The sequence below is a fragment of the Haemorhous mexicanus genome, chromosome 17, assembly GCF_027477595.1.
Source record: "Haemorhous mexicanus isolate bHaeMex1 chromosome 17, bHaeMex1.pri, whole genome shotgun sequence".
Lineage (NCBI taxonomy): Eukaryota > Metazoa > Chordata > Aves > Passeriformes > Fringillidae > Haemorhous > Haemorhous mexicanus.
The window spans coordinates 9,603,765-9,630,285 of record NC_082357.1 but is presented as its reverse complement, the minus strand read 5'-3'; the positions used below and the strand labels follow the sequence as shown (position 1 = coordinate 9,630,285).

Sequence of the window (26,521 nt, the reverse complement as noted above, 5' to 3'; positions counted from 1 at the left end):
TTCAGGCTTTTATTTAAAGCCCTGCTCTGTGTGTTGCCTCCCATCCTCCAGAGTGGCTGCACCCAAGGCTGGGGCCCTGGAACCCCACAGGCCCCAAAAGCAGCACAGTCCCTCCTGCTGACCTCACTGCTCTGACAGCCAGCACTGGTACCTGTCATTGCACAGGAGCCAAGGTTTTATTTCATTTTGTTTCCATATCGACTATCACAGCAGGAACATCCACACAGTTAATTCTCAACCACATCATATTTTACTTACATCAATTTCTTTTAAATAAATGCTGCTGAGCCTTAAAAGGAAAAAAAAATTAAAATAGTTACACACTAGAAACAAGGAATCCACTTTTTAAAAATCATTACAACTGGTTACACATTCTTGGCAGAATCAGAGTGGTGCTCAGTAGCTGGAGCTAGAGCAGGTGACCAACACGATGCCAGGGCCTGAATGTTATTTTTTTTTTTCCTTCTCATGAAGTAGTTTTAGTTTAAAATCAATAAACACAATGATGTAGATCAACACATACAAAAGACGGGTAGATTAAAGAATATTGCACATGTATATCCAAGCAGCATTTAACCACAACAAGCCCTCCCCTGCAACCCTGGGATCCCAGCACAATCTGTAAGAAAAAATAGTGCAATCACTGAGCCTGCCCTGCCCAGCCCTGCCCAGCCTGAGCCGGGCTCACTCACCCTGCAGCCCTGAGCTGCAGCCCCTGGGCTCTGCCACGGCCCAGGCAGCCAGGGAGGGACGTGGGAGCAGAAGTGGAGCTGCAGGTGGGGGATGAGCTCTGGCAAGGCTCTGCTCTGCCACGTGGCCACATGGTTCTCACCCACATTCACTTTGGTCAAGCGTTCAGCTGCTGTGCCAGCACACAGGCTCGGCTGGAGCTCCTCATGCTGATCCCTTCTGGAAAAGCCCAGCCTTCAGCACAGAGCCACAATCTGTGCTTTCACCAGCACAACATTCCCCGAGTGCTGCAGAGGCAAGGGCACTAAGACCCTTTTTCATTTTATGCAATGTGAGAAAAGTACTGAAATCCACTTAAGCATGAAAGTGGAATGTGTCCTGAATACCTGAAACCTGCAGAAAAGCCCCCAGGTCATCCTCGAGCTGTGGTTATACTGCACTGGGGCTGTACTCTCGTGTTTGACAAGACAGACACGATCCATGTTCCTGAGACAAACTGTTCAGAGCTTTGAGCACAACATCTGGCATGTGGTCTGTGATCATCTTGGGACTTATTAAAATGCTGCTGAAGACGGTTTCGTTTGACCATCTTGCTGTGTATTTGATATCTGAAGAACACAACCTAGGGAAAAAACACACCACAAATACAATGGCCCTGTCAGAACTGGAACAGGCAACCTGGAGGCTCTGGACACGGCTGAGGGAGGAACTGGAACCCTCTCACAGCAGCAGGTGGGATCCCAGAGAGCTGCAGGTCTGCCCTACAGCAAACAGCTGGAATTGCTGCCATGAAGTGTCCCTGAGGGCAGAGCTGCACCACATTACACTGTGCTTTAACAGGGAAAGAAGCCATCATAGATTCAAATAATTCTGCTCCCAAAAACACAGAATAGAGCCTAAACAAGGAGGGGGAGGGCACTGAACACTGCACATTCACGTGGTTAATGTCAAATTTAACACACATATATCAGGGAATAAAGCACAGTGGGGTATCAATAGGATACCAGGCAATAAATGTAATGCTACACATAGGATGCACCAGTCTGTAAAATTCAATCCCAAATACATGATGGGGGCTCTGGTGTGCTAGGCCTACTTAGAAAAACTCCCATTATTAACTGCTGTGCTATGGAGTAAAAGAAATTAAAAGAAATTAGCTCAATAAAGCAGAAGAGCAGCCATTGGGAAAACCTGCCCAGGTCAGAAGTGTTCAAGTATCTAACTTGTAAAACCAGTATTAAAATTGTTAGAAATTAAATATGTGAAGCTTAAACAAAATATTGATCTACTGAATGGGAGGAAAGAAGTGAATTTCTTCTCCAGTCCTTTTCTTTCCTCTCTGTAAGAGGCAATTTCTCTTTTCTTCTGTAAGATAGTCTTGTGCAAGTTAAAAATGCTCTGATTTCTGTTTCAGAACATGAGAGGCTATCAGGGCCTCCCTGACTTCTGGGCTGTTTCAGGTTGCTTTGTCTAAAAAAATCCAACATCAACAAAAAAAACCACAAAAAAAGCCCTGAACACAACACTGCCCCAACAAAGCCACAATCCTCACCCTTCCAGCAGTTTCAGCTTTCTGGTGTTTTTGTTTCAGTTTCCTGCATCCACAGAAAAGTAGCAAGTGACAGGAAAAACTACAGACGAGGTGGGCACACATTGGGTACTGGGGCAGCTGCAGCTCTCCAGCCGGCTGGGGCAGCACTACAGGCAGTATTGCACCTCCTCCTAATCACCAGCACTCAGGGGACTGCTCAGTCATGAGGAATTGTTACCACTCCACCTCTACCTGGACACTGCAGATCTGCAGTCTCAGGCAGAAATTGCCACCTGGCAAAGCTGAACTTGCCAAGTTTGGGTTTAAAGTCCTCACTTCAGTAGCTGAAATAAAAGGGCAGGATAAGGCATAGAGAGAACAGTGTCCAGGGCTTGAAGTGAAACAGAAGCTGGGAGACACAGAATAGAAACTGAACACTGGGCAATGTGCAATAACCAAAACTGGGTGCTGGAGATGCACAGAGCTGGAAACGTGCACTTTGAAAGAGACAAGGAGCTGTAAGTGGACTTCAGGGAGACAGGAGAGTGGTATCCATCATTCCACTTACCTCCTAGAGCTGCATTCTTCAACAACATGGATAATCTTTCCAGGCAGATACAGATGAGGATACTGAGGGGGTGAATTCAAGTGTGGCTCCTCCTCAAGGGCGTTGTACGAAGGCGACCGATGAACCATTAAACTCTCCTCGGCCAGGAGGGGCTGGGTCAGGGCATCCTGGTTCCTCCCATCCAGCTCTGTTGGGAAATCATCAGGATCTCCTCCAAACACCTCATACCAACACCCCCGCAGCAAAATCTGGTACTGAAATCAGAGAGAACAGTTCACTTGAAGTTTGGCATCCCTTCAAGTAACTTATTCTAGTTGTGTGCTTGCACACACTTCCTCTGAAAATACAATTAAAAGATTAAAAATTACTTTATGCACGTGCTCCCCAAATTTTGTTTGGTAATGATCTCCTTTCCGAATTTTCCCCACAGTAACAATTATTTCAGCAGTATGGATCCTTAGCCTCCAGTAATGCTACAGAAAACATTACCATCTTTACCAGCTGAATTACTCCATGTGGATTCTTGCTCTGCAGGTTTAACTTTTCTTGCACCTGGAACTTCTAACTGTCCATTACCTAATTCTGTATTTACAACGTCACACAGACCCTCTGCTCATCCCTAGGACTACAGGGAAATCTTGGGGCATGGCAGATTCAAACTCAGATGTTCAAAAATGGCAGTTCTGAATCTTTAAGCCACACCTCTGTACCTCCAGTACCATCCTGCCTGACACCACCTGATCCATCACATTCAAAACTGGTTCCCACTAACAGTAAAAAGAGGTAAAGAATTAACACTGTAACAGAAATATTTGCTTCCAAATTAATTCTGACAGTAAAATATAAGTAAAATCAACAATTTGCTTACCTACTGGAAGTAGTTATTACATTATTAAAGTAAGTAATCTCACTAACTTTTCGTAATTTTAGCTGTTTGGGGTTTTTTTCCCATTTTTGTTTTTCAATAGTTTCCTTTTATCAGCAAAACTAGCAAACAGATAATTTCAGGCCTTTGATGTTGTAAACCAGTGTACTGGGAGTCTTACTGAATCCTAATCTCCAACATCACAACTTTACAGGATAGGAGAGTAACACAAATGTCACTGAATTAAATGCAAACAATTTTGTTCTGAAACACAATCGTAACTCAGTTTTAAGATGAAAAATAGACACACCAGCAGTCACTGCATTAAATTTGAGGCTTAACCCAGGTAACAATTCCACAATTTTAACCAGGAACTGCATTTGGTTACCTTGGGCCTGTTGCAGTTTGCCACAATTCTCACTATTCTTCTCTTTAAATCCTCCATGTTGGGCATACTTAACCTGTTTAAACACACAGAACAAAGTAAAGCAAAGCCTCCTATTGTCTACTATCAAACACATCTCCAAGTATCAATTTAAAAGTATTTTCATCTCACCTTGCAACAAGGTCTTTTCCAACAATGACTGAAACAATGAAGTGCTTAGTGTAATCTGCAAGTGATTTGCTTAAAAAAAAGAAAAAAAAAAGAAAAAAACGGTTTAGATACACTAAGGAGATAAGCACACTTTAGTCTTAGGATGATCATTATAATTCAGTAGAAATACAAGCAGTGGCAGCACCATTTCCAGTCAGTGCCTTAGTGGGCATTCAGATCTTCTTGCTGAAGGTGACAGAGTAACTTCAGTGCTGACTCTAAGGGTGTGTGGATGTCCAACAGACCAAGGCAGACAAGTCAGGTGAGTATTTTTCTGGAACAGTTATTTTAAACTTTATTTGTACTGCCTGACAGAATTCCCCAGAGGTGTTTCATTCTGTAACACTCTGCCAAGAACTTGACTGTAACTCCAGATGGAGCAAATGAATTTGAGTGGAGAACATACAAACTCTTCCCACAGTCAGCACAGAGCTAGTAGCTAACACACCTGGCAGCTGCCTTGACTTTTCCAGCTCAGACACAGAACCAAGCAACAGAAGCCTCTCACCTTAAGAGCCCTCCTGGGGGAGAGAAGGCGTAACACCTCAGCATGGGGAAGGAGTTCCTGAGCATGATGGCCAAGATAGATGCTGTCCCACCACCCAAACTGTGACCAACTATCACAAGTTTATATTCCTGCAGATAGAAAGACAAACTTAGATGGACACAGAAAAAGCTGTGGGTAATTTTTAAATCAAATTATTTGGAGGGTAACTTACTGGGGCAATTGTGAAAGCCTGGTTTAATATTCCATCATTTATTAGTTTTCGATAGATGTAATTTGCAGCTTGAGTTATTCCCTACAAGAGAGCAGTTCAGGTTAGAAGGGTGTCTCTAATCTGAGGTGTGACACATGTGTAGTTTAAATACAACACCATCACAGAAAAACAACTTTTGCAAAGCTGGTCTTCTCTCTGACATCCTCCTGACAGAGGTCTGGTTATAACCAAGAGGTCTCTATGTATTGCATGTACGGGTTAAAAAGGTTTGGGGATATTTCATAAGGACATTAAGTATGACAAGGGGATTATTAAAAACTCTACCTTGCAGTGCCAGGGGCAGCGTTTGATGCACCAAACACTGAAATAATGCATGCAATCCATGACAAGGAGAACATTCTTCTGTTTAACTAAGGATCCCAGGTGTTTTTAGCTTGCTACTGCTGAGCTGACCTACAAAGAGCCACAGGCTGCACACACACACACACCTTATGCACAAACCCATTCTCCAGGACCTCCTCCAGAGTCAGGTCTTCACAGTCTGCTGACAGATCAGTGAGAATGTCCTGTGAACAAAGCCTTGGTCAGAGCTCCCTGCAGGGCTGTGTGGCTCCTGGGCCGTGCTCTGCTGCTCACCCCTGTCACAGGGACATCACCAGCTGGCTGCCAGCTGTGTGAGCAGCACAACACATCCCACCACACACCACCAACCCCAGCAAACACACAGCAAGCACAGCTCCAGGCCTGGCAACTATTTCCAACTGCAGACACCCCATTATGGATGCACCTCCACTCACAGTGACTTGGAATTACCCCTGCCTGTCCTCCCCTCACTCTTCCAGTAGCACAGAGAATATTTCCCATCCAAGGGCAAGCGGGGGGCTTACAACTTAAACCTGGGTGACTCATACCTGTGAGTGAGTTATTTTAACATGTGCCAGCCTAACACAATTTCCTCTGGGTACCAGGAGTTCACTCATTTCTACAAAGCTAGTTATTGATATCAGATGAATGATACCTCAAAAGACAAAGTTCCTCTCACAGCGACCACAATAGCTTCTTTTTTGTGATCCAAAGCAACAAAAAATGGAATCTCATAGATCTGGAGGAGAAAAATGTAATCAGCAAAGACACCAACATTTTATAAGGGCAAGCATTTAAAAGGGCAAGCTCTTATTGAGCTCCATACTGTACTATGGAAAGAAGCTGAATTGGTCCCTTATTTGGTTAGTCTAAGTGCCTTTTTTAAGTACTGAGACAGATTTATATCAATGGCTTTGTGGCTGTTCTGTTAGATTAGAAAAGGAATACACACTGAATGTTTTCTTTTGGTTTTGCATCTTACACTTCATAAATGCTGAAGGCAAACTAGACCCTTCATCCCTTGCTTTCCCTGAATTCATCACTACAGGCTGCCCAAAGCCTGTCCAGATTGTTTACCTTGTTATGAAAGCTGATATGAATGAAGTCTCTGTACTGCAGTCCTGTTATTTTTAGGATGGATCCAAAGTGAAAGTTATGACGATCACCACCCGTTATTTCAGAATCTGTTGGTCTATTTCTGCAACTAACAAACACAGAAGAGAAAAACTTTCATGTTCCAATTTGTCAGGTTTCCTTTCAAGGAATCAAACTCAGTTAAATTTGCAGAGGGCCTACTGCCAGGAATCAAAAGTGCTTTCTTTTTGCAATAGCACCAGTAAACATTCTGATGCAAGATGTTACCTCTGCCTTGTTACAGGACCACTGGCAGAGCAAAGAGTGCAGTAAGAAAAGAATTCTTAACATTACAAGCCACTGAGAGAAAATACAAACAAGGAAAAAGGAAATTCAAACAAAAATTTGCACAGCAATCTGATCTCATGTTTTATCCACAGTATTATGTGATAATTTTTTTTCCAAGTGATTTCAGTAAATCATGTGGATATTTCATATCAGTAATTACAAAAATTATTCTTCTAGTCACAAATGCCAGTGGTCACATACAGTAATCCTATCCAGCAATATGCAGAATTTCTTACTGACCATAAACATTTCTGAGTGAAGGGGTCAAAAGGAACAAAAAGGAGGCTGGAGGGACAGGGAGCTTCTGCTAATTCCTTAGGACAGAGAAAATTACTGATACACTTCTGTTCCTATATGTAAATCTGTGCCCAAAAGGAACCTCTAAAAGGCCTCATTTTAAAACATGTTTCATTTAATCTGAATTCTTCCTCTGTCATTTTACTAAATTTATTTTTTTTATCTCAATCACAAACTTTTCCCATGAAAAAAAACCCCAATCTGTTTGAGGGTGGAAAGGCACTGGAATTTTGTTTCTCTGAATTTCTGAAAGATAACTCCAGCAGCCAGGATCATGTACACCCAAGAGTGATATAATTTGATGCAACAAAAATACTGCTATTGTAACTATTTTATTTCTGCTAAGACTTGTTAAATAGAAGGCAGCTGCGTGTTTTTAAGCTCTGAGGTCAAACCTACCAGTCACCATTGAGCTTACAGAGTGCAGTATATGGGTTGGTGTACACGTAGTAGGGCCAGCCATAGGCAGCTGCAGCAAACAGCATGTAGTGAGCAGCATTCTCCAGCTCAACATCCAAATCATCAGTCTGGAGGCACACAGGGAAAGAAAAGGAAGCAGAGAAAGGGAGGAAGTTATGTTAGGCAGCCTCAGAATAAAACTGAACACAGGCTAGTGAAAATCAAGGCATTGTGAAATACACACTACCCCAAAGGAAAACCTCAAGGTCTAAGAGGAACTAAAAATAGCCACCTGTATTTCAGGAAAAAGTCTGTGTTTACTGATGTAGCTACACAGCTCAAGGATCTTGAAAAGCTCTCACTGAGTCAGTTTCTTCCAATGCTGATACGTTGATAAGCTCAATGCTGAAAACAACATTCACTGCAAATATCCTACCTAAGGATGTCCAAGGGAAGGCTGGAGAGTCTGCAGCAGAGCTCTCTGGAACAGAGCACAGCCCCATCACACTGGCTGCATTCCAAAGGAACTTGACAGAGTTCCTTTTAAAGGAAAGGAACCAGGAACTCCGGAGTTCCTGGTTAAAGTAAAACTACATACACCTATGAAACACAGGCTAAAAGGAGGGGAAAAATTTACAAAGGCACTTTTTCACTGAAAATCAGCAAAAACCAGTTAGGAAACTAACCTGTCACTTGAAAGCATTTAAAAGATGCTATTCTTGCTTCTTACCTTATCTGGGTATTTGCAGCAGACATACAGCCCACAATACATACTAGAAGATTACCTTCTCAGTAGTATGGAAACAGTATCAAATATTCATTCTCCCTCTGTTCCCTTTCTCTCCCAACTGTTCATCAATGATCAAATGACCTAAATGGTTCCTTTTTTGCATTTAACTCCTCATTTGAAGTTCTACTCATGCAAAAGCAGAAAAATGTTTTTGACCACAAACTTATTGTTTTCACTGCATTTATTAGTAATGTACATTGTTATGAATTTTACTGCAGTGTTTAATTTTATTAAAAGAATAAACAAAACAAAGAAAACAAACCCTCTCCAGAAAGAAGTGCATTTCAATTTGACCTGGCACCATTTCCCAGAACAATGACACCAGAGGCTGCACCAACCCCATCTTACCACGAGAGATGATGGAGAATGGCACAGGACTTCTTCAGGCTCTTTGGGGCAATTTTCCATTTTATCTTGTTCTTGATGGAGCAGAATCAAACCAGCTGCTATGTCACTTGGCACCAGATCAGTGTCCTGCACAAAGACACAGAAGACCCTGTAGAACCATGCCACACCTCCATGCCAAACTCCAGAGACAAAGCAAGGCTCTTACTGAGAAGTAGCTGCGGAAGAGCTCGGCGATGCTGGTGAAGGCCACCCGGTGGTCGTCGTCCTGCACGATGCAGCAGCACAGCAGCCTGATCCTCTTCTCCCACACCCTGGTGGCAGAGCTCTTCACGTTGTACAGCAGCTGCCCCGACTGGCTGCTCTCCAGGTTGCGGCTCACACCGTCGGGCAGGTAGAACGTCTTCTTCCCCCCGAGGGGGTCAAAGACAATGACAACTCCAATGACAGTAAAGATGATGATAATCCAGCTGCCAGACAGGAAGGAGTGGGATACCAGACTCTGAAACCAGACACTTCTGACAAGTGTGCAAGAAATCCCAACTACATTTCTTGGCAGACTGAAACCGAAGCTGGGTATGGAATTCTGCATGGAGACCTCTTGCTGCTGTGCTGAGGCTGCAGCTCTTTGGACTGTGCTTGCAATACTCTGGAACCAGAACATGGCTGCTGGCTCAGTTCACACAGGGCACCAAACCTGGAACCACAGCCCAGTGCTTTGGAAGTAGCAGCTCCATTTTTCACTACCAGCTAAGTGACCAGGTTACTACTCTCTTCATATTTATCCCGTTTTCTACACTCCCATTGCCCCTCTTATCCTTTCTGACCTTCACCTCCTTTCCTTCACTGCAGGACACACTTTCTTTCCCAAGTTAAGCAGCTTTTTTACGGAAGGATACCAACTCATTTTCCCTTTCCCATACACTGCCAAGCTCGGATTTGTGGGGAGGCACCTTTACCTTGCAATAACTGTCCCAATGACACCATTTATGACAGTCTTCTCACACTGCACGCTGTTGTCTGACACCCACACAGCTCCTACAACAGCCCAGATGAATTCAGGGAAATAGAGAAGCAGGCGAGTATAAAGTATTTTGGGAAGTGATTTTCTTGGGCCCGGATTAGAAATTGTTCCTGAAATTAGAGAGAGAATTTAAAACAAGAACTGCTCACGAATGCACCTCAAGTACATAAAATCCTACCTGGAAATATGAACTTTCTGGGCTTCACAGAAAGTAAGAAACTTAAGTGAAACTATCAAGTTCTTTCATACCAATGGAAAGCTATCATTGAAGCTAAGAAAAACAAGAGTGGATTTATATCTGTGATTCTTAGAATCTACTCTACTAAAACCACAAACAACTCTAGCCAGAGACAGTTCTGCACTGAACTTGAGGCAGCAGTGCTGTGCCCCACATAAGCCAGAGCTGCATCCAGGAGCACTGGCTCCCCTGCAGCTCCTCATGACTCCTGGGGCCTGCTTTTATTATTCCATTTAGCTTTTAGCTGGTTAATATTTCATTTTCAGATCCTATTCTGTTGGGCTACTATGAAGTTTTTTTACTGGACTTACTAAATAATAATAGGAGAACAAAAGCAAGACCATTACCAGGTCAAATACTTCTCAGGCTATTTTCTGTATTGTTAATTTACTAATAACCTCTTAGTTTCAGCACTCTAAGGCAATAAAAAAGGGAGTAACTTTTGGCCAGCTCATCTCTTAAACCAATCTGCTGATCCCAGGATAATGGGTAGTGGGGTGTGAGTATTCAGGTGTAGACAAGTGATTTGTAAAGGCTGCAGAACAAAAACAACCTTGGGAACGGTTCCAATAACAAAGCTGTGGTTCACGCCCAGTGATAAAGCCCTTTCAAAAGCCCTCGATCCAGAGGTTGCTTTTTCCCATTCCCAGGTTGCAGCCTGTCCTGCAGCAGTGTGGATGCTTACACACTCAATCAGATGGAACTGTCCTTCCTCTAAACAACTTTTCCTTTCTCATGCCACCCCCAGGGTGTGAGGGCTCCAGGCAGGTTCCCTGCTGGCATCACTGATCCTCAGGACAGCACAAGGGCTGGTGCAAAACCGAGCACACCCAAACCCACGCACTCCAGCCTCAATCCAACACACCTCACCCCTTGTTTTCCTGGAAATTCAGCCTCAGAATTACTCAATTTCTCAGTTACAATGGCCTTGCAGCTGTACTTTCATACTGAACAAGGTTCTTTCATCACTGCTATTTACAGTTACATCCCTCACCTCTGCAGCTTTGGTTAGACCTGGTGCTAACAACACCAAGGCCATGGGTTTGACCCTTGAATGGCCCATTCACTTAAGAGCTGGACTCAATGATGCTTGTGGGTCCCTTCCAACCCAGAATATTCTGTGAAAGTTTGATATAAACATCACAGAATGTGATCTGGCCAGATGTGATCTGGCTGATCTTACATCCCCTCCTCTGGAAACTCTAGGAAAACCAGTGGCCAGAGTCAAGCCAGGATCATCATCCACACCTCTGCTCTGTCATAGTTTCTCTTCATGCACTCTTAAAATTGCTTAAATGGAAAGAAGTAGAAATACTTATTTACAGAAGCATAAATACTTATTTTCAGCGAGTCAAGAGAACCAATATATTAGAAACTGTCGAGTCTCATCTGTTACTCCAGAGACCACACACATATTTCAAATTAATCTTCTTAACATTACTTCAGTGATCAGGTGCCTCACCAGAAAAAAGCTTTCCTAGCAATTTTAATCCAAAATGAACCTTTTCTACACTGCAGTCCTTACTTCTGTCCAGCTACTCATTTCAAGTTGTGGTCCTGCTCTATTTAACAGTACTCAATGTCACTTTTATTATGACATTTATACAATTCACTTTTCAGTGTGTTTTTCCCCAGGCAGCCCACTGCAGCTAAGGGATTTTCACAAGATATGACTAAACCTACCTATGCAAGACAGAACTAACAGGATACTCCAAATGATTCTGGACACACTACCCTAATTCCTGTCAGAGAGGTGGAGCAGTGTTACATCAGAGGTCACACACAGATAGTTTTCAGGATGTTCTGATGGCAATGAAATATTAGCTGAACTAAGCTGTTGCATCTATTCATTATGTTAGATTCCAGACTAACAAAGGTAATACTATTAAAGCAAATATGTTAATGCTGTTGGAGTTTTTCAAGTCTGACTACCATTAAAACATTTCAATTTTTGGTAGGTTTTATGTCAGCTTCGGATTAAAAACAGACATCTATTACAATCCTACCAGATAAACACAAAACATCATTATTAACCATTTACCTTGCATACTGACGTATACAAGAGCACATAACGCACATATTATGGAAGCCAGAAGAATGATGAGGCCGAGCAGGTAGCTGTGCAGCAATCCTCCTCCGGGACAGTTAAACTGCCCCTTGTGAACCGTGTAAAGGACAAAAATCCCAATCCACCTGCCGGGAAGGGAGATAAAAACAGTTACAGCAGGAAGGGAGAAGTGCCTGCTGCGAGGCGATCACCTCATCGATAGTGGTCGCCTTAATGAAAGCACTGCACAAAGATTAACAGCACGGGACCTGTTACATAAGGGAAGTGTCGGGATGAAACCACTACACGAACACTCAGAAGGAATTACAATTCCGCCGAGTGTACACGGAGCCACAGTCCCCCTGCCCGGCGCTATCACTGCCTCCCCCGGAGCCCGAACCAGCGCGGCTGGCGGACACAAAGCAGTCTCGGTGTTCATTACGAAACCAGCCGAGCGCTACTCGCGGATTAAGCCCAGCGGGTGAGGGCGGCCCGGAGCGGAGCGGCAGCGCGGGCACCGCGCCGTGCGCCTGTGCACCGACCCCGAGCTGTGCCAGGGTCCCACAGCGCCCGGGCCGCGGGCACCGCTCGTCCCGCCGCTGAGCGGCCGGGCCGGCGGGCAGCGGCCCCGGAGCGTGCCTTACCACACCAGCCTGACGAACAGCTCGAAGGCTCCCGGGAGCACGAAGTCGTCGCTGCCGATGGCCCAGCGCCGGCCGAACAACACGAGCCCCGGCATCCTGCGGGTCCCGCCGCCGCCGCTCCCTCAGGGCCCAGTCCCGCACGCCCCCCGCCCCCCCCCCCGCCCTCAGGCCTCACCGCCCGCCGGGGCGGGCACGACCTCACGGTGCCGTGACGTCACGGTGCCTACTCCGCCCTGCGGGTATCGCCCCGCCCCGATAGGGCGGTACCGCGCACGCGCCTGGCGGGAGCCCCGCCCCATCCAGGGGCGCACGCGCGAGGCGCCGGGAAGGGCGGTGGTTCCCAGGGCGCGTGCGCAGTGCGATCCCCAGCGGGCAGGGCAGACCCGCCGGGCGGGTTGGACCCGTGACGTCACTGCCCAGTGACATCACACTGCCCGGAAGACAGGCTCCAATAGGGCCGCTGAATGACGTCAGAGCGCGAGGCCGAAAAAATGAAAAAACCCCGATATGTTTTCACCATTTCATAAAGTGTTTATTGAGGATGGTAACACAGGATAAATCATGCAACAGCTCAGTAAAAAAAGGGAATCATTTAAAGGATGAAGAATGGTAACTGGTGCTGCTGATTCTGAAAAGTTTATAAAAAAAATATTAATTGTCCAAAAGTGACATCGAAAACCACTTGAAGCTGAACATGGAAGTTGCTTATAAAGCATTCATTAATAAGAAAATGTAGATATTGTTTAAAATGATCACCCACAGATTTCTGTAATCAACAACTTACACGTCTCCCTTTCCCACAGCTGTAATGGTGGAGCAGGGCTGGACATCCAAGATATTTAACCTTCTCTTCCTGAACAAACACAGTCACAAACATTTCCCACTAATTAACACAATCGCATCTCTTACCCCTCACAACCTGGGCTGCCAAGTGCTTTCATTTTTGGGATTACCTTCCCAGACATCATGGCAGACCAGAAAGAGCCAGTCCTTGTGGCCTCAAGTGATTTCCTCACTGCCCTCTTGCCATCAGTCTGTTTTAGAAGGGGAACAACTTCAAAATGTGACTGTTCCCCTTCTAGCACCAGCATATATTTTGAATAAGGAACTCCATGTCAGCAGATGGCACAAAGACTGGGCACCAGCACATCACATCAAACATCGGTGGCTTCAGATTTAGAGTTGACATATATTCGCCTTTTGGAAAAAAAATAAATATAGTGGAATGAAAACTGAATCAAAGGGAAAGAACAGATGACTACCATCCATCAAGGATGCACATATTTGTGCACTGAAAAAAAAAAAAGAAAAAAAAAATCAGTCATTTCAAAGAAAATCTTGAAAATTAAAAAAACGTTTGCACTTGTTCCTGGTCATAAACAATCTCACAAAAATCTCACTTTTGGAACTATTCCAATTGAAACCATACACTGAATTTATTAATACAGTATAAGTTTCTTTATGTAAAAAATCTTTATACATAGTAATAAAAAAGATAAAGGCAAGATGCATCAAACAGAAATCTGCTGGTTGTTTTTCCTCCGTTCTTACAGAGCCGCTGATGACTACCTGCACTATAAAGAGCTGTGTTTCTGACTTTCTGTCTCAAGCATCTTCACCTTTGCTTGTGATAAGGATTGTTCTGTCCAAGCATCCAACAGGACAGATGCTGGTGATGTTTTGGCACTTACGCTGGCAAACTGAGCTTCTTTCCCTTGAGAACTGCAAGGAGGAGTGGGAAAGAAAACAGTCAGCAAAACAAAGTTGTGATGCAGGAGAAGCACACACTGCTAAAATGTCACAGGGACCAAAACCTTCCACACCAAATGGGTCCACTGCAGACAGTCCTCCTGGGCTGCCTCTCTTCAATACATACTGGTAAAACCAGAAGTAACAAATCTAACCTTGCCCTCCCTGTGGCACCCTGGAGTTCCCCCTTTTCACCCACATAGGGCACACTAGCTCCCCACCACAGCCTCTTTAGACTTATGATTAAAATAACACAGCTTTGTGGTTACATGATGGAAACTTTCAACTCTTGGTGGTATTTAAACCACTGAGAAAGGTGCCTGTAAGCACAGGATCAACATGTAACAGTGTACATGGTCAGGGGAAGCAGGAGGATCATGCTTATCCATGGAAGGCGACAGCAATATATATTTAGCCATACTTAAGTTTTTCCAAAAGTTCATCAGACCATTTATATATTTATGTTCTACCCATACCCCCCAAAAATCCTCAGAAATGCCCCACACCAGCTGAAAGTGTACTCAATAAATGAAGGGTATTTCAGAACTAATTTGCACACAGAATTAACGAGCTCGTAATGCTGATGTAGCAGACCCCTATGAACCTGTTAACTGCTTCATTCCACAACCTGAAGCTGGAAGTCACTGTATTACTTACCTTTTGTAACATACAAATAGAAGAAGTCACAGTACAGAACGGTCTGGACCACACCAGCAACAACAGCTATGAGGTCAAAAAATCCCTCAAAGTAGTAGCGCCAAATCCAGTTGACTAAGTACAAGGCACGGTACAGACCCAAGAAGAAAAGATAGTGAGTAGTGATGGTCTCTGCTTCCCCAGTTTTGCTGATCATAAAAAGTTGAGGGAGAATAGCAACCGATTCAAGATAGATGGAGAAGGTCCACAGTATCTGAAAGAAGAAAACCACAGGTATATCAAGCTGTCTTACTGATAACAGCAGGACAGAAAATATTTGACTTGGCTCAGCTTTTCACTCTCTAACAATGTTATGGATGGATGAATACCTATCCATACAGGTCCAGTATTTTGGCAAACTTTCCCTGGTACAGGAAAAGGTCAGTGAAAGCTTCATAATCAACCAGAGGATGGGAGGAGGGAACTCTCCTGGCAGACAGAAGACTCTCCAAATCAGCTCTCTGCTGAGCTGGCACACACAGGTTTACTTGTGAAGGAACTTGTGTGCATCCAGTTCACACTACCATGAAATGCAGCTTACAGAGAAAGCTGCAGGGAAGATGAAGTCCCTTCCCCTGCTTAATGTTCTTCCATTTTTTATCTATTTGTTTAGAGAATGAATTAACACAGAACAAAATTTAAAATATGTCTCAAACTGTTGCAATTCAAATTCCCTAACTCTAATAAATTCATTCAACCCCAATATAATAATGCAGCTCAGTCCATGTAAAACAAGCATTTAAAGTTACTCTCAACTTTGTAGGAAAAAATTACCTGTTTGAACTTCCTATGTTTACATTTTAATATAATTTTTCTGCAATTAAACACATAGCTGCATTTTAAATATAATGCAATTCTTTTTTATAGTCTAGACCATTTGCAATTCTATAGAATTTAAGCAGTAGTATAATTCCTTTTGTTTTCACAAGGTGGCACCAACTATTCACAAACTGCATTCCTGGGGATTTCTTTAAGAAAGAGAACAAAAGGAATTCTGAATTAATACAGTCACAGAGTGTACTGGGAAAAACACAGTTTTCTGCTTAATAAAATAATCTATGCTGATAACAGTGCTGGTCTCCTGAGGTGCCTTAAATTTGCACAGACATCTGCACCACACAGATTCATTGAGGAAAGGATTAGCCTGAACCTATTAAACAGAGACACCCTTCAACCATTCACTTGTCAGGCTAAAAATGTTCATCCTCACATTCTAAATAATTCAGAAAAAAAAAAAAAAAAAAAAAAATCTCCTGCCCACAGTCAACTCACCTCCAGTGGAGAGAAGTCATGATTGACAAGGAAAGAGAGCCCACCAACAGGAACTATCAGGAACTCCACTCGGAAGGTGTCATGGTTTCCATCATAGGTGGCCTTGAACTTCATGTAGATCAGGTACACGGTGGCGTACGAGCAAGCGATGTAGATAAGCTGAGGGCAAGGAAAGAAACAACCCCAAAACAATCCACAGAGGTTCCAGGATTAAATCACACTCCCTGAACAAGCACTAAGATGAGTAAGAGTGGTCTTTTTTGATTCTATGTATTCTTTACGTGGTTTTGCAGGATGTTGGTGGTGCTTAACTTTTGTCAGCAGAGTAATAATTCAAAATGAGCCATTCTGGGCCCTACTGGCTTTGTTGCTCTAAAGGCATCACATGCCCTTGGCTGAAGTGACTGCCCAATGGTGAAGACCCTTTCCAGAACTAAGAAAGTGACTGGGGAAGGGATACATGTTCTGCAAGTGCAGGGGAAGCACTGGCCCCAAACATTTAGGTTAAAAATGTGCAGGTGCATACACACAATAACAATGGAAGGGGCCTTTCTACATTCAGAAAGCCCAGCATGGTGTGGCTCGTGTGGCAATTAAAAAAATACTCAATAAGCCCCATTCAGAAAACCATTTAACATATCACAAGTAAGCTGATTTGCTTTGGACCTTTAAACATCTCTAAAATCTGAAGAGTGGCAACTGGACACTGTTCTTTACCAACCAAGAGGCCCCAAAACCTACGAGACTGAGAGCAGCAATGAAGCAGAATTCAATCTGAGCTGATGCCTAACCATTTTGAAAGGTTATGGCACAGAAGACTTTATAGCTACTCCCTGTGGAATAAGCAAAAAGCTTCATTTTACAGGTGAGAAAACAGAACTAGAGAAAATCTAAGACCTTCTAAAGGTCAATCTGCCATCATCAGGACTGAGCTCATTGTCCTGGAGTCAACACAGTACAGCAGACTAGCCAAATATTTTAGCTTCTGCCACTTTCAGCACAAAGATTAAATGTTCCTAATCATTTATCACATTAAAAAGGGTTCTTTGCAACACAGAAATAACAGATTAAAAATTCAACTGTTTGCAGATGCTATTACTCACTAAATGCTCTGCTCACAGACAAAATCCTACAAATACTGTATTAAGGAGCTCAGAATCCAAAGGCTCTGCTACATGAGCACCCCAGCTGAGTGGAGATAAAGAACCAGAGGACAGGATACAGGGAACCTTTACTATGGGTGTAAACAAATCACAGCAGGTATGGTCATAGAAAACACTAAAAGTGTGAATGAATCCAAATTCCTAACATTACAAACTTAATCTCAAGAATTTCAACTCTCAACTTCTCAGCTGAAGTTCTCTCAAGTTCTCAACTGTTCTCAACAACTGTGTAACATTATATACTCCTACATATACATATAAAAATATAACACAAAGTTGTGTTGGGACACTCCAGCAGCTTCATCTTGACCCTACAATAATGGGCTGAAAAGACAATTATATCCATCAGTTTCTATGCAGTAACCTTTGAAACTGTAATAGAGGCTACCACTTTGAAAGTTAATATTTCCACATTTCTTTCTTTTCTGGTTAGGAGGGCTGCAGAACAAAGATGTGCTCATGGCCCTGAATCACAACCAATAAATAAATAAATGGCAAAAAACCCCTACCTTCTCCTTTGGTGCACCTAATGGTAACTTCCAATCAGAAATTAAATATGGAAAAAGTTTCTGTTTCAAGAATATTTTATTTAATCCACAGCTCTTCATCTATACTGTTAATAATAAAACTTAAGCATCCACATTTCACTTGCAGGAAAACAAGTGTGAGTTTATGAGACAATATTTTATTTTACAGTATTATTTCCCTAATTTATCCATCAATTTTGTGTTATTGATTATGTTAGTCTTTCCTCTTGGCAGAGTTATACTACCCTCTAAATTAAAGCTGAAAAGCATCAAGAAAATCCAAAAATAAAGGAATTGGATTAAAAAAACATAAACTTAACTGCCCTCGCCCAGACCACTGTTTTGTTTTCTTGTACCCAGCACCAGAAATTGCAGGAATGAGTAAGTAAAAAACTCAAATTCAGGCTCACTGGCATTCAGTGGGCAAGTGACAGGGGTATAACTCACAGAAGCTACATTCCTTAAAGCTTACTCATGTCAAATTTTCATCAGCCTCTGACCAGACAGTAGCTGCAATTCTGGCAGTGCACTCTGAATACTAATTTACCTTGTAGTGAATAAAAGGAGATTTACTTGAGCTTTAATGTCTCAAATGAGAAATACAGTTTATTTGAACCATTTTTCCAAAAGCTTGTACTTTCAATAACCAAAATGACATTTGTTCTAAATGTCACAGTCCTGATATAAACAGTTTTAAAAAACTGCATGTATATTGCAGAAAAGAAGTAGGATTTTGAGTCCATCTTCCACACTCTTTATCCAAAGCCCATCTAGGGCTTTGGTGCAGTGAGCCATTAAAAATGGCTTTTATTAATGGCATTATGCCATTATGCACTCTGCAGCATGCAGCCTCACTAGCTTTTCTAACTCTTCAGCATACTCTACCTTCATAGATGTGTTATACAATGAAATGAATGAAGTGAAGAGGTCCAGGTAACGGGTAGTGAAGACCAGTGCAAACAGAAGCTGGCTTTTCCCAGAAATACCTAAAGTGATAAAGGAAATAATTAATCATTCAGAAAGCGATGAGGTGCTTTGCAACATTTGATGACCAGGATGAGAAAGGATAAATCCTTTATTTTTAAGCAGGTTGATCACAAAATTAGGACAAAATCCAAGTTCCCAAGCTGTACATCTAAGCCCATCTAGCTCAGTAGTGTGAACATAAGTTACTCTGTACTGGAAGAGGTGCTGGCACTACACAAGGTTTAGAATTTACTCACAGCAGGTAGTGTCATCTCCAAAAATATCACCTGCAAGCTATCTGTTCTGTATTATCACTGGGCAAGGCTGCATTAGCTTTCAGTTCTCAGAGTGCTGTCACATGCCTCAGTACAATCTTTAGATGCTGAATAGCTGGAAAGGTACAAGGGCAATACTGAACAGACCCAGTGACAAGCAGAAGGTAAGATGGCACCAATAATGGGATTTTAGAGGAATACATAGATTTTAAAACATAAGGCAATTCAATTCACAGACTCAATTGGCCACATGGTGAGAAAAACATCAAACAATCAAACCCACATGTTATTATGTACGAAAACAAAACTTTAAAAAGGAAGAGAAGTGAGATAAAATGTCAGACATCTACACTGCACCTTCAAAGCAACTTTCGATTCTAGGTCAAAGCCCCAATGTCAAAATGTTTGTTTGTACTTAACTTCAGGCACTAGAGCACAGTTAGAAGCATAAAAGCTTTGCACAGTCAGTCACTAAAAGCTTCTGAAAGCTGAGGTGAAGCATCACTCCATAATACTGATGTGGTGGTGTGTCACAGCAGGGGGACAAAACAACCTACTCTGTGCCTCTATCTTGTTATTCCAATTATTCTTGTTTTCAGTCATCCAGGGCGAAAATAATTGAATCTGTTCAGCTAAGCATGCAAGTCTTCTTCAAAAAACAAGAGGGAAAAATACTCTGTAGGAGAGGCTGAAAATCCTTGTCCCTTTATACAGAGATATTTCTAGAAAGACTTTTATTAACAGCACCATAAAGCAATTAGGAGAAGGCAATCTGCTATGGCTATTGAAGTCCTTTCTCACTCCAGCTTAAGGAACATGGAATAAACTGCTCCAGATGAAGGAATTTAACCTATGAAGTACAAGAATGGCTGAAACAGTAACAATTAGAAAGGGATGTGTTTGCAGATTTCATATGTGAAATGTCTGCAAGGTGAGCCTGATGGGCCACCTACAGAACAGCCCAAGTACAGCACAGGGAACATAAACCATCTCAAAACCTGCAGGCTGTAAAGCTGTAAAGCACAAACTGCAAGTATCACACACAAAACACACCACCCCCACAAAAAAACAAAACAAAACAAAACCCCCACAAACAAGCTACCTCCCAAAGTTTAGGGAAAAAAACTGCATTTGACATTTCCTGAACTACAACCACATTGCACAGACAGCTGAAGCAGCGCTCTGGGCTCATCCCAGGTGTCCTTGTGGGCATCACAACTTGCCAATAAAACCTCCCAGCAAGCAAAGCTATCCTAAGGTCAGAACCCACAGGACAAAGAAATCCACCTGGACATATTACAGAACAGCGTGATACTACAGAGTATAATTAGGCTAAATTATTTAGCATGCTATTTTCTTTTAGCAAATAACTGGGAACAGAAAAAAAAAAAAAAAAACAAACCAAAAACCAACCAACACATAAGGGACATTAATTATTGATAACAACTATACATTTGGATCTGGATATACTGTCATAAATACGTATAATATACTTGACAAATTCTTCTAAGCCATGGCCAATCTTACCTCCTCAACCCCAAAGCTGTAATTTTTATTAAGGCTTTCATATACTCTCACTGATTTTTGAATCTTTAGAATAGTTGTGAAATCCTGAAACCTACCCTAGACCCAAGATTAAACTAATTTTCAAGTAAAGTAGGCTAGACTAGACTAGGCAAGGTTTAAATTGTAAACCAAAGGCCTATGAAGGGACGGGAGAAACATCTATACTCCAAACAAAAACAGGGAGAGGGAACAGGTAAACACAGCAGTTGTACCACTCTGTGCATTTTAAAACTTTAGGAAATGTATCAATGTAAGCCTCACAGCACTGACCCCAGCTCACCACTGGCAACTGCAATGCACTGAGGTTACAATGATGCCATTCTCATCCTTCCTCCTCTCCTTTTACTTCCACAAATATTACTTAGTTCTTGAACTAAAAAAAAAGGTTTTATTTCTTCTTCCAAAGCTCTGGGCTCAAATTTGGAAAAGCCAAACCTCTCCATTTTGTTTCATCCTCACACATGGAAAAACTCCTTTAACTTCTGCACTCCAGCTTGGCTGAAAGCCATAGCATGAAACTTTAATTCAGGTGATTTTCACAGCCAGGTAGGAGGGCAGAGCTGAAATTGTAGTCCTTTCTTATCAACTTCATTTTGCTGTGGTGAGTCAGGTAAGGAATAACAGGCAGGAGCAGAGGCACTGAGCTGTGCAGTGTGCACAGCACTTACCAACTACGAACTGCACATCACAGCCATAAAACCTACAAACAAAAATTCTTCTAAGGAAGGTCAGCCCATACTTTGCCATGGAAACTTCACAGACTTTTAAAAATAAAATAGTTCAGTTCTGTACCACATCACAGACAGAACCACAACTCCTTTGGTTCTGTTAATAAGTACCAGCATTAAGACTCCTGTGCTTCCAATTTAAAAATCCAACCTAATTTTAAAGACAAATTTTCTAACTGAGAAAGAGAATACTTTCCTTCAGAGAGGAAAAAAAATTCAAAGCTACCTAAAGCAGCAATTTTTGTGAAAATACAGACAAATTAGCAGCAGCCTATGGCAAAGTACTGTCAGAAGTCTTCATCTTAGCATACTATCTCGTCCACAATAGACACATAAAATTGAGATACAGCTACATTACCTAGCAAAAGTACTACACATTTACTATCTATAGCACTTTTTTAGAGTATACAGCATATAATTGGACAGCACTGCAACCGCAGGTCACCTTTAACACTTGATAAATGGCACCAAGAAAGGCAAATCAATTTTCAGGCAGTAATTTGCACTGCAAACAACCTAATTTGACTTGAAATGGGTAAGAAAACACAGTCTGAACAGGACAATGTTTGAAAGCACAGGATTCCTCAAGTCTCATGAATTTCCTAATTATGACATGATGTCGATAATGGAGTTACCTATTACATTCTCCATGGCTCTTCCTAATGATTTTTGAACTGTTATTTTGAGTGGCAAACATTTTTCCAAATTCTAAATTTGGAAACTCAAATAACCAGACATGCAAAAAATTGTTTCCCTGCCAGCGCTAAAATTCTGAAGTCAAGATTTGATTTGCTTTCCCCTGATCTTTTCAAACTATTGACTAAGTAAGAAAAAAAAAAAAAGTTTCTCAAACACAGAAAACACAGACTGCTTCAAAATGCAGATGAGCCTAGCCTTACCTATCTTCTTCAATTAGAGATGTCACTTCTTAAGAAAGAAAATGGGGACTATGGGTCTTCAAAAAACAGCAGGTTGCAGCAGAGGTGCACAGGCTATCTCCCTCATTTCCAGCTGCTTTACCGGCCTCTGAGTTCTCCTGGAACAAAGGCCTCAGACACACACAGATGCAACCAGAAGAGAGGAGTCGGCACCATGTGGTTTGCCAGCTCTCCATGGATCACAGCCTGCAGTTCAGCCAGCAGTTAGAAGCCCTTCTTTATTTTCAAAGACTCTACTGCTTCAAAAGTGCATGGTTAAAGTAGCAGCTGGTTTGCCTGTGTTTCCTTAGTCACCAATAACCACGAGGTAAAAGTTTATTTGATTTATTAATCTAATAGCCATACAATGTAAATAAATGGCAGAAAGCCCTCTAATAAGTGGCTCTCCGCAGCTGCTTAACATTAATTGGTAACTACTTAAGGTTATTGTCGTGCATGACTTTACAAACATATGCAAATGTATATTTACAACAGTTTCATCAACAGAAACCTCAAGTGACAACAATGAACCACTAGGAAGAACAGAATAGAGCCCCAAAAATAAAATTCTTTGCTTGTGATCCTTTGAGGTATGCATGTTCTTCTCACTATAGACAAACTTGCTAGGCCTCAAACACCAATCTCACAACAGCGACACAAATCTGGATTTACTCCTGAGGACTCAGGCAGAACTAGAAGACACCAAAGAAACAACCCTGACAAACACATTTATGCTTTCTTTTTTTATTTTTCTCAGGAAAATGAATTAAGCAAATATTTTTACTGAAGGAGTTCATGCATGTATGTTTGTGTCCAGGGAAAGGGGAGAGTTGTATCACCTATGTGATACAGGCCTGTTTTTACTTTTCTGTCTTGGAGAAAGCTGTACCAATGCTTGGTGTGAGGCTGCTTTCTTATGAATAAACCCCTACTAGTAGAGATTCTCATTCACAATTGGCTTAAGGAAAGCAACATCAGACTACTTTTTAAGCAGAAAGATAGGCCCAGGTCACATTGTACTATACTGTGTAAATAACCTCACATCCAAAGGTCACTTAAGAATCTCTTGGCTCAAACCCTATCTGAATTTCAGCCTTGCAATAGAATTTCATCTTTCTTTCTACAGACATAAAACCACATTCAGCTTTTAGATCATTAACCCTCCTGCTGTTAATAACCTCAACTGCATTTCTTGAACACAAGACAAAGCTCTACTCAAGAGCTGGAGGAGGCAAGGCCCTCTCCTGCCAGACCCAGGCAGGATTCCTGCGATGCACTAGAGCCTGAGCCAGGTAAGTTCATCAGGAAGGTGCTCTTGTGCTCCATGACCTCAGGAACAATAGTTCTGCACTACCACTGCATGTGGGCAATGGAGTCACTTGCTCGACCTCTTTTGTAAAGTTAAGAACCCTTTTTACTTTAAGTCTGTTTAAAGCCAAAGCTATTAGTTTACTTATTAAAAAACAAAACTATTCATTTACTCTTTTTTTTTTCCTGTGCTACCAAGTGATCAGCTGGTGATTTGACATGACAACATACAGAACCTGTACTTCCTCTTACCTGTAGTGTAAATCTCTTTCATTTCCCCATTCTCAGTTATTTCAGGTTACAACCTAAACTAATTCTTCACTCTTTTAACTGAAAGCTTTACAGATACATCTGTTCAACAGTGCTAACCCGGTATTTGAATAGTATTATCAACACGGCAAACTGATTTCAAGAACAATCGCCCTCACTAAAGAAGGAGAAGCTCACTGGAGAGAAGGCAAAGTCAAGCTCACAGTCAAACTCCCGTGCACAACAAAAGCGATCCACGTAACACACACTGCAAGGAAATGCCCATTTTGAATGACAACAGCTCCCAGTTTTCTGAAAGAAATCAGCTACGCTGCAGTTATGGGAATTGCCTGCAATTCCCTGCAACCACCACACCGTACACCGAAGGGAGAAAGCGAACCACGGCACCAGGAATTGGAGCACGCCCGTCGCGAACGGGGGGGAAGCGGCAGCGGGGGGCGGCGGAGCGGGGTTCGGCCGGGACCCGGCGCGGCTCCCGCTGCCACGTCACACAGGCCCGCGGCTCCCGCCGGGAATCTCCCTCCTACCGCTTCCTACTGCGGGCTGAGGGCCGACAGCAAACCCGCCACCAGCCCGAACACTGCTCAATTCCTGCACAAAAGCGAAGGAGAGGGGGAGAGTGAGGCCGCCGCGGAGGGAAGGGGAGAACGGGGAAACTTCAGAGGTTGCGAACCGCGAGTCAACGGCGGCCGGCGCTGCACCAAACCGCGGACACCGGCGGCCAGGGGGCCGGGCGCGGCCAGGGCAAGCGAGGGAAGGGATGGAGGGACGGAGGGATGAAGGGGGGGCGGCTGCTCCCCCCCGCTCGCCCTCCAAACCGGCCTCCCCATTCATTCGCCTGCCGCCGGGCAGTTACGTAAGGAAGGAGCGACCCTCCCGGACACAGCCGGAGCGGCGGAGCACAGGGATTAAAGTACAAATAATGGCAACCACAACACCTTTCAGGGAAACGCAGCTCCCGCCGGCGCACCCCCACCCCGGAGCGGGGTTCCGCCTCCTCCTTCCCCCTCTCCCGGCTGCTCACCCGCTCCGCCAGCGCTGCATTTGGAGGGGGCCGAGTCGCAGGGAGGTCAGAAGGAGGGCAGAGCCCCCTACCTTGCGCGAAAGGGAGAGACCGTCCCTTCTCACCTGACCGGGCCGAGTTCTGCCCGCCCGCCCCGGGGGCCCTCGGGGGCGCCCCAGCGGGGTCAATTCCCTCCCCGCCTTTCCCCGCTTCACCAGGGCCGCCTCCCGGGCCAGTGAGACAGGCGGGACCCCCCCGCCGCCCCGGCTCGCTGGGCTCTCCCCGGGGCGCGGCCCTGCGGGGACGATCGCAGCACCCCGCGGCGAGTTCGGGGCTATGCCGCCCGGCCCCGGCGGGGCTCCCGCGGGGCTCTGCGGCCCGGAGCCACCCGGCCAGTCCCGCCCCGCGGCCTCCGCACGCACCCGCGCAGGAGCGGCTCTTCCAGATCTTGAGCAGCAGGATGATGATGGCCGCCAGGTGGGACAGGTCCCCGGTGAGGCGGAAGATGTTCATGGCGGCGGCAGAGGCGGCGGCGCAGCCGGAGCCGGGGAGCGAAGATGGCGCAAGCTCAGCGGGCACCGAGCGACGTGGCCCGGGGACGTGGCCAGGCAGCCCCGCGCCGGTGCACGCCGGGAAGCGGGGGGAGCGCCCGCCCCGCCCCGCGCCGCCCTCACGGCGGGGCCGCCCCGGCAGCCGCGGGCTCGGGCGCGGAGGGGAGCGGCCGGGGGACACAGCCCTTGGGGCGGCCGAGAGGCTGATCTGTATATACAGATACAAGAGGGAATATAATATATATTCTACTATACGTATATTTTATTATGTTTTGGAGGCCAACAGTATGAAAATCTACATCAGCTACTAGAGGGAGTCTAGCAGAGGCCATAAAGGTGATGAGCGTCTCTCTTAGGAGAGACTATGAGGGCTGGGCCTTGTTAGTCTGGAGAAGAGAAGACCGAGGGGGGATCTCCTCAATACATATAAATACCTCAAAGGTGGGTGTCAAGAGCGTCACAGAATCTGGAATTCCCACAGAATGGTTTGGGTGAGAAGGGTACTTGTATCTCCTTCCACCCCCTGCAGTGGGCAGGGATGCCACTCACTGGACCAGGGTACTCAGGACCCTATCCAGCCTGGCCTGGAACACTGCCAGGGATGGAGCAGCCACAGCTTCTCTGGGCAGCCTGTGCCAGGATGGGGCTGACGCTTTTCCATGGTGCCCAGTGACAAGACAAGGAACAATGGCCATTAACTGAAACACAAGAAGTTTCACCTCAACACAAGGAAGAATTTTTTTTATGTTGAGGGCCACAGAACACTGGGACAGGACTGGGCAGTCAGGGATTCTCCCTCCTTGGAGACATTCCAAACCCTCCTGGACACACTCCTGTGTCACTGCTCCAGGTGACCCTGCCTTGGCAGGAAGGTTGGACTGGGTGATCTCCAGATGTCCCTTCCAACACTAACAATTCCGTGATTCTGTGTAAACATCCAAGAAAAAAAAAAAAGGCAATTATTTCTTCAATAATCATGCCTTGAGAGGCAGC

General features: G+C 44.1%; 2 protein-coding genes across 3 annotated transcripts; both read right to left on the bottom strand.

The window, feature by feature from the left end:
• Positions 1-157: 157 nt before the first annotated feature.
• On the bottom strand, positions 158-12,681 carry DAGLB (diacylglycerol lipase beta). 2 transcript variants are annotated; one of them, XM_059862056.1, is made up of 16 exons: positions 12,538-12,681; positions 11,888-12,039; positions 9,544-9,718; positions 8,793-9,054; positions 8,588-8,713; positions 7,450-7,577; positions 6,409-6,535; positions 5,987-6,070; positions 5,457-5,534; positions 4,969-5,049; positions 4,758-4,885; positions 4,211-4,279; positions 4,043-4,115; positions 2,790-3,043; positions 1,077-1,312; positions 158-289 (listed from the first exon to the last, which is right to left on the bottom strand). In XM_059862056.1, the coding sequence occupies exons 1-15, from the start codon at positions 12,630-12,632 to the stop codon at positions 1,120-1,122; spliced, it is 2,025 nt and encodes a 674-aa protein (XP_059718039.1). In that variant the 5' UTR covers positions 12,633-12,681; the 3' UTR covers positions 158-289; positions 1,077-1,119. The 2 variants fall into 2 exon arrangements, with proteins under 2 accessions (XP_059718039.1, XP_059718038.1); XM_059862055.1 differs by having other exon boundaries at positions 158-1,312.
• A 364-nt stretch (positions 12,682-13,045) lies between these two features.
• Positions 13,046-25,591, bottom strand: KDELR2 (KDEL endoplasmic reticulum protein retention receptor 2). The gene is made up of 5 exons (XM_059862201.1): positions 25,400-25,591; positions 18,830-18,930; positions 16,255-16,413; positions 14,944-15,196; positions 13,046-14,259 (listed from the first exon to the last, which is right to left on the bottom strand). Exons 1-5 carry the CDS (start codon positions 25,488-25,490, stop codon positions 14,225-14,227), a joined length of 639 nt encoding a protein of 212 aa, XP_059718184.1. The 5' UTR covers positions 25,491-25,591; the 3' UTR covers positions 13,046-14,224.
• Between the last annotated feature and the right edge of the window lie 930 nt (positions 25,592-26,521).

Excerpts from the sequence above, each read along its gene's own strand:
- DAGLB (XM_059862055.1), bottom strand. The coding sequence starts at position 12,632 with ATGCCGGGGCTCGTGTTGTTCGGCCGGCGCTGGGCCATCGGCAGCGAC. Across the intron at positions 5,535-5,986 it reads GAGGAACTTTGTCTTTTGAG|GACATTCTCACTGATCTGTC; the intron begins GTATCATTCATC and ends CTTTGTTCACAG. Across the intron at positions 4,116-4,210 it reads GGAAAAGACCTTGTTGCAAG|GTTAAGTATGCCCAACATGG; the intron begins GTGAGATGAAAA and ends GTGTTTAAACAG.
- KDELR2 (XM_059862201.1), bottom strand. The coding sequence starts at position 25,490 with ATGAACATCTTCCGCCTCACCGGGGACCTGTCCCACCTGGCGGCCATC. Across the intron at positions 16,414-18,829 it reads TGTATAACACATCTATGAAG|CTTATCTACATCGCTTGCTC; the intron begins GTAGAGTATGCT and ends CCTTGCCCTCAG. Across the intron at positions 14,260-14,943 it reads CTATTTGTATGTTACAAAAG|TTCTCAAGGGAAAGAAGCTC; the intron begins GTAAGTAATACA and ends TCCTCCTTGCAG.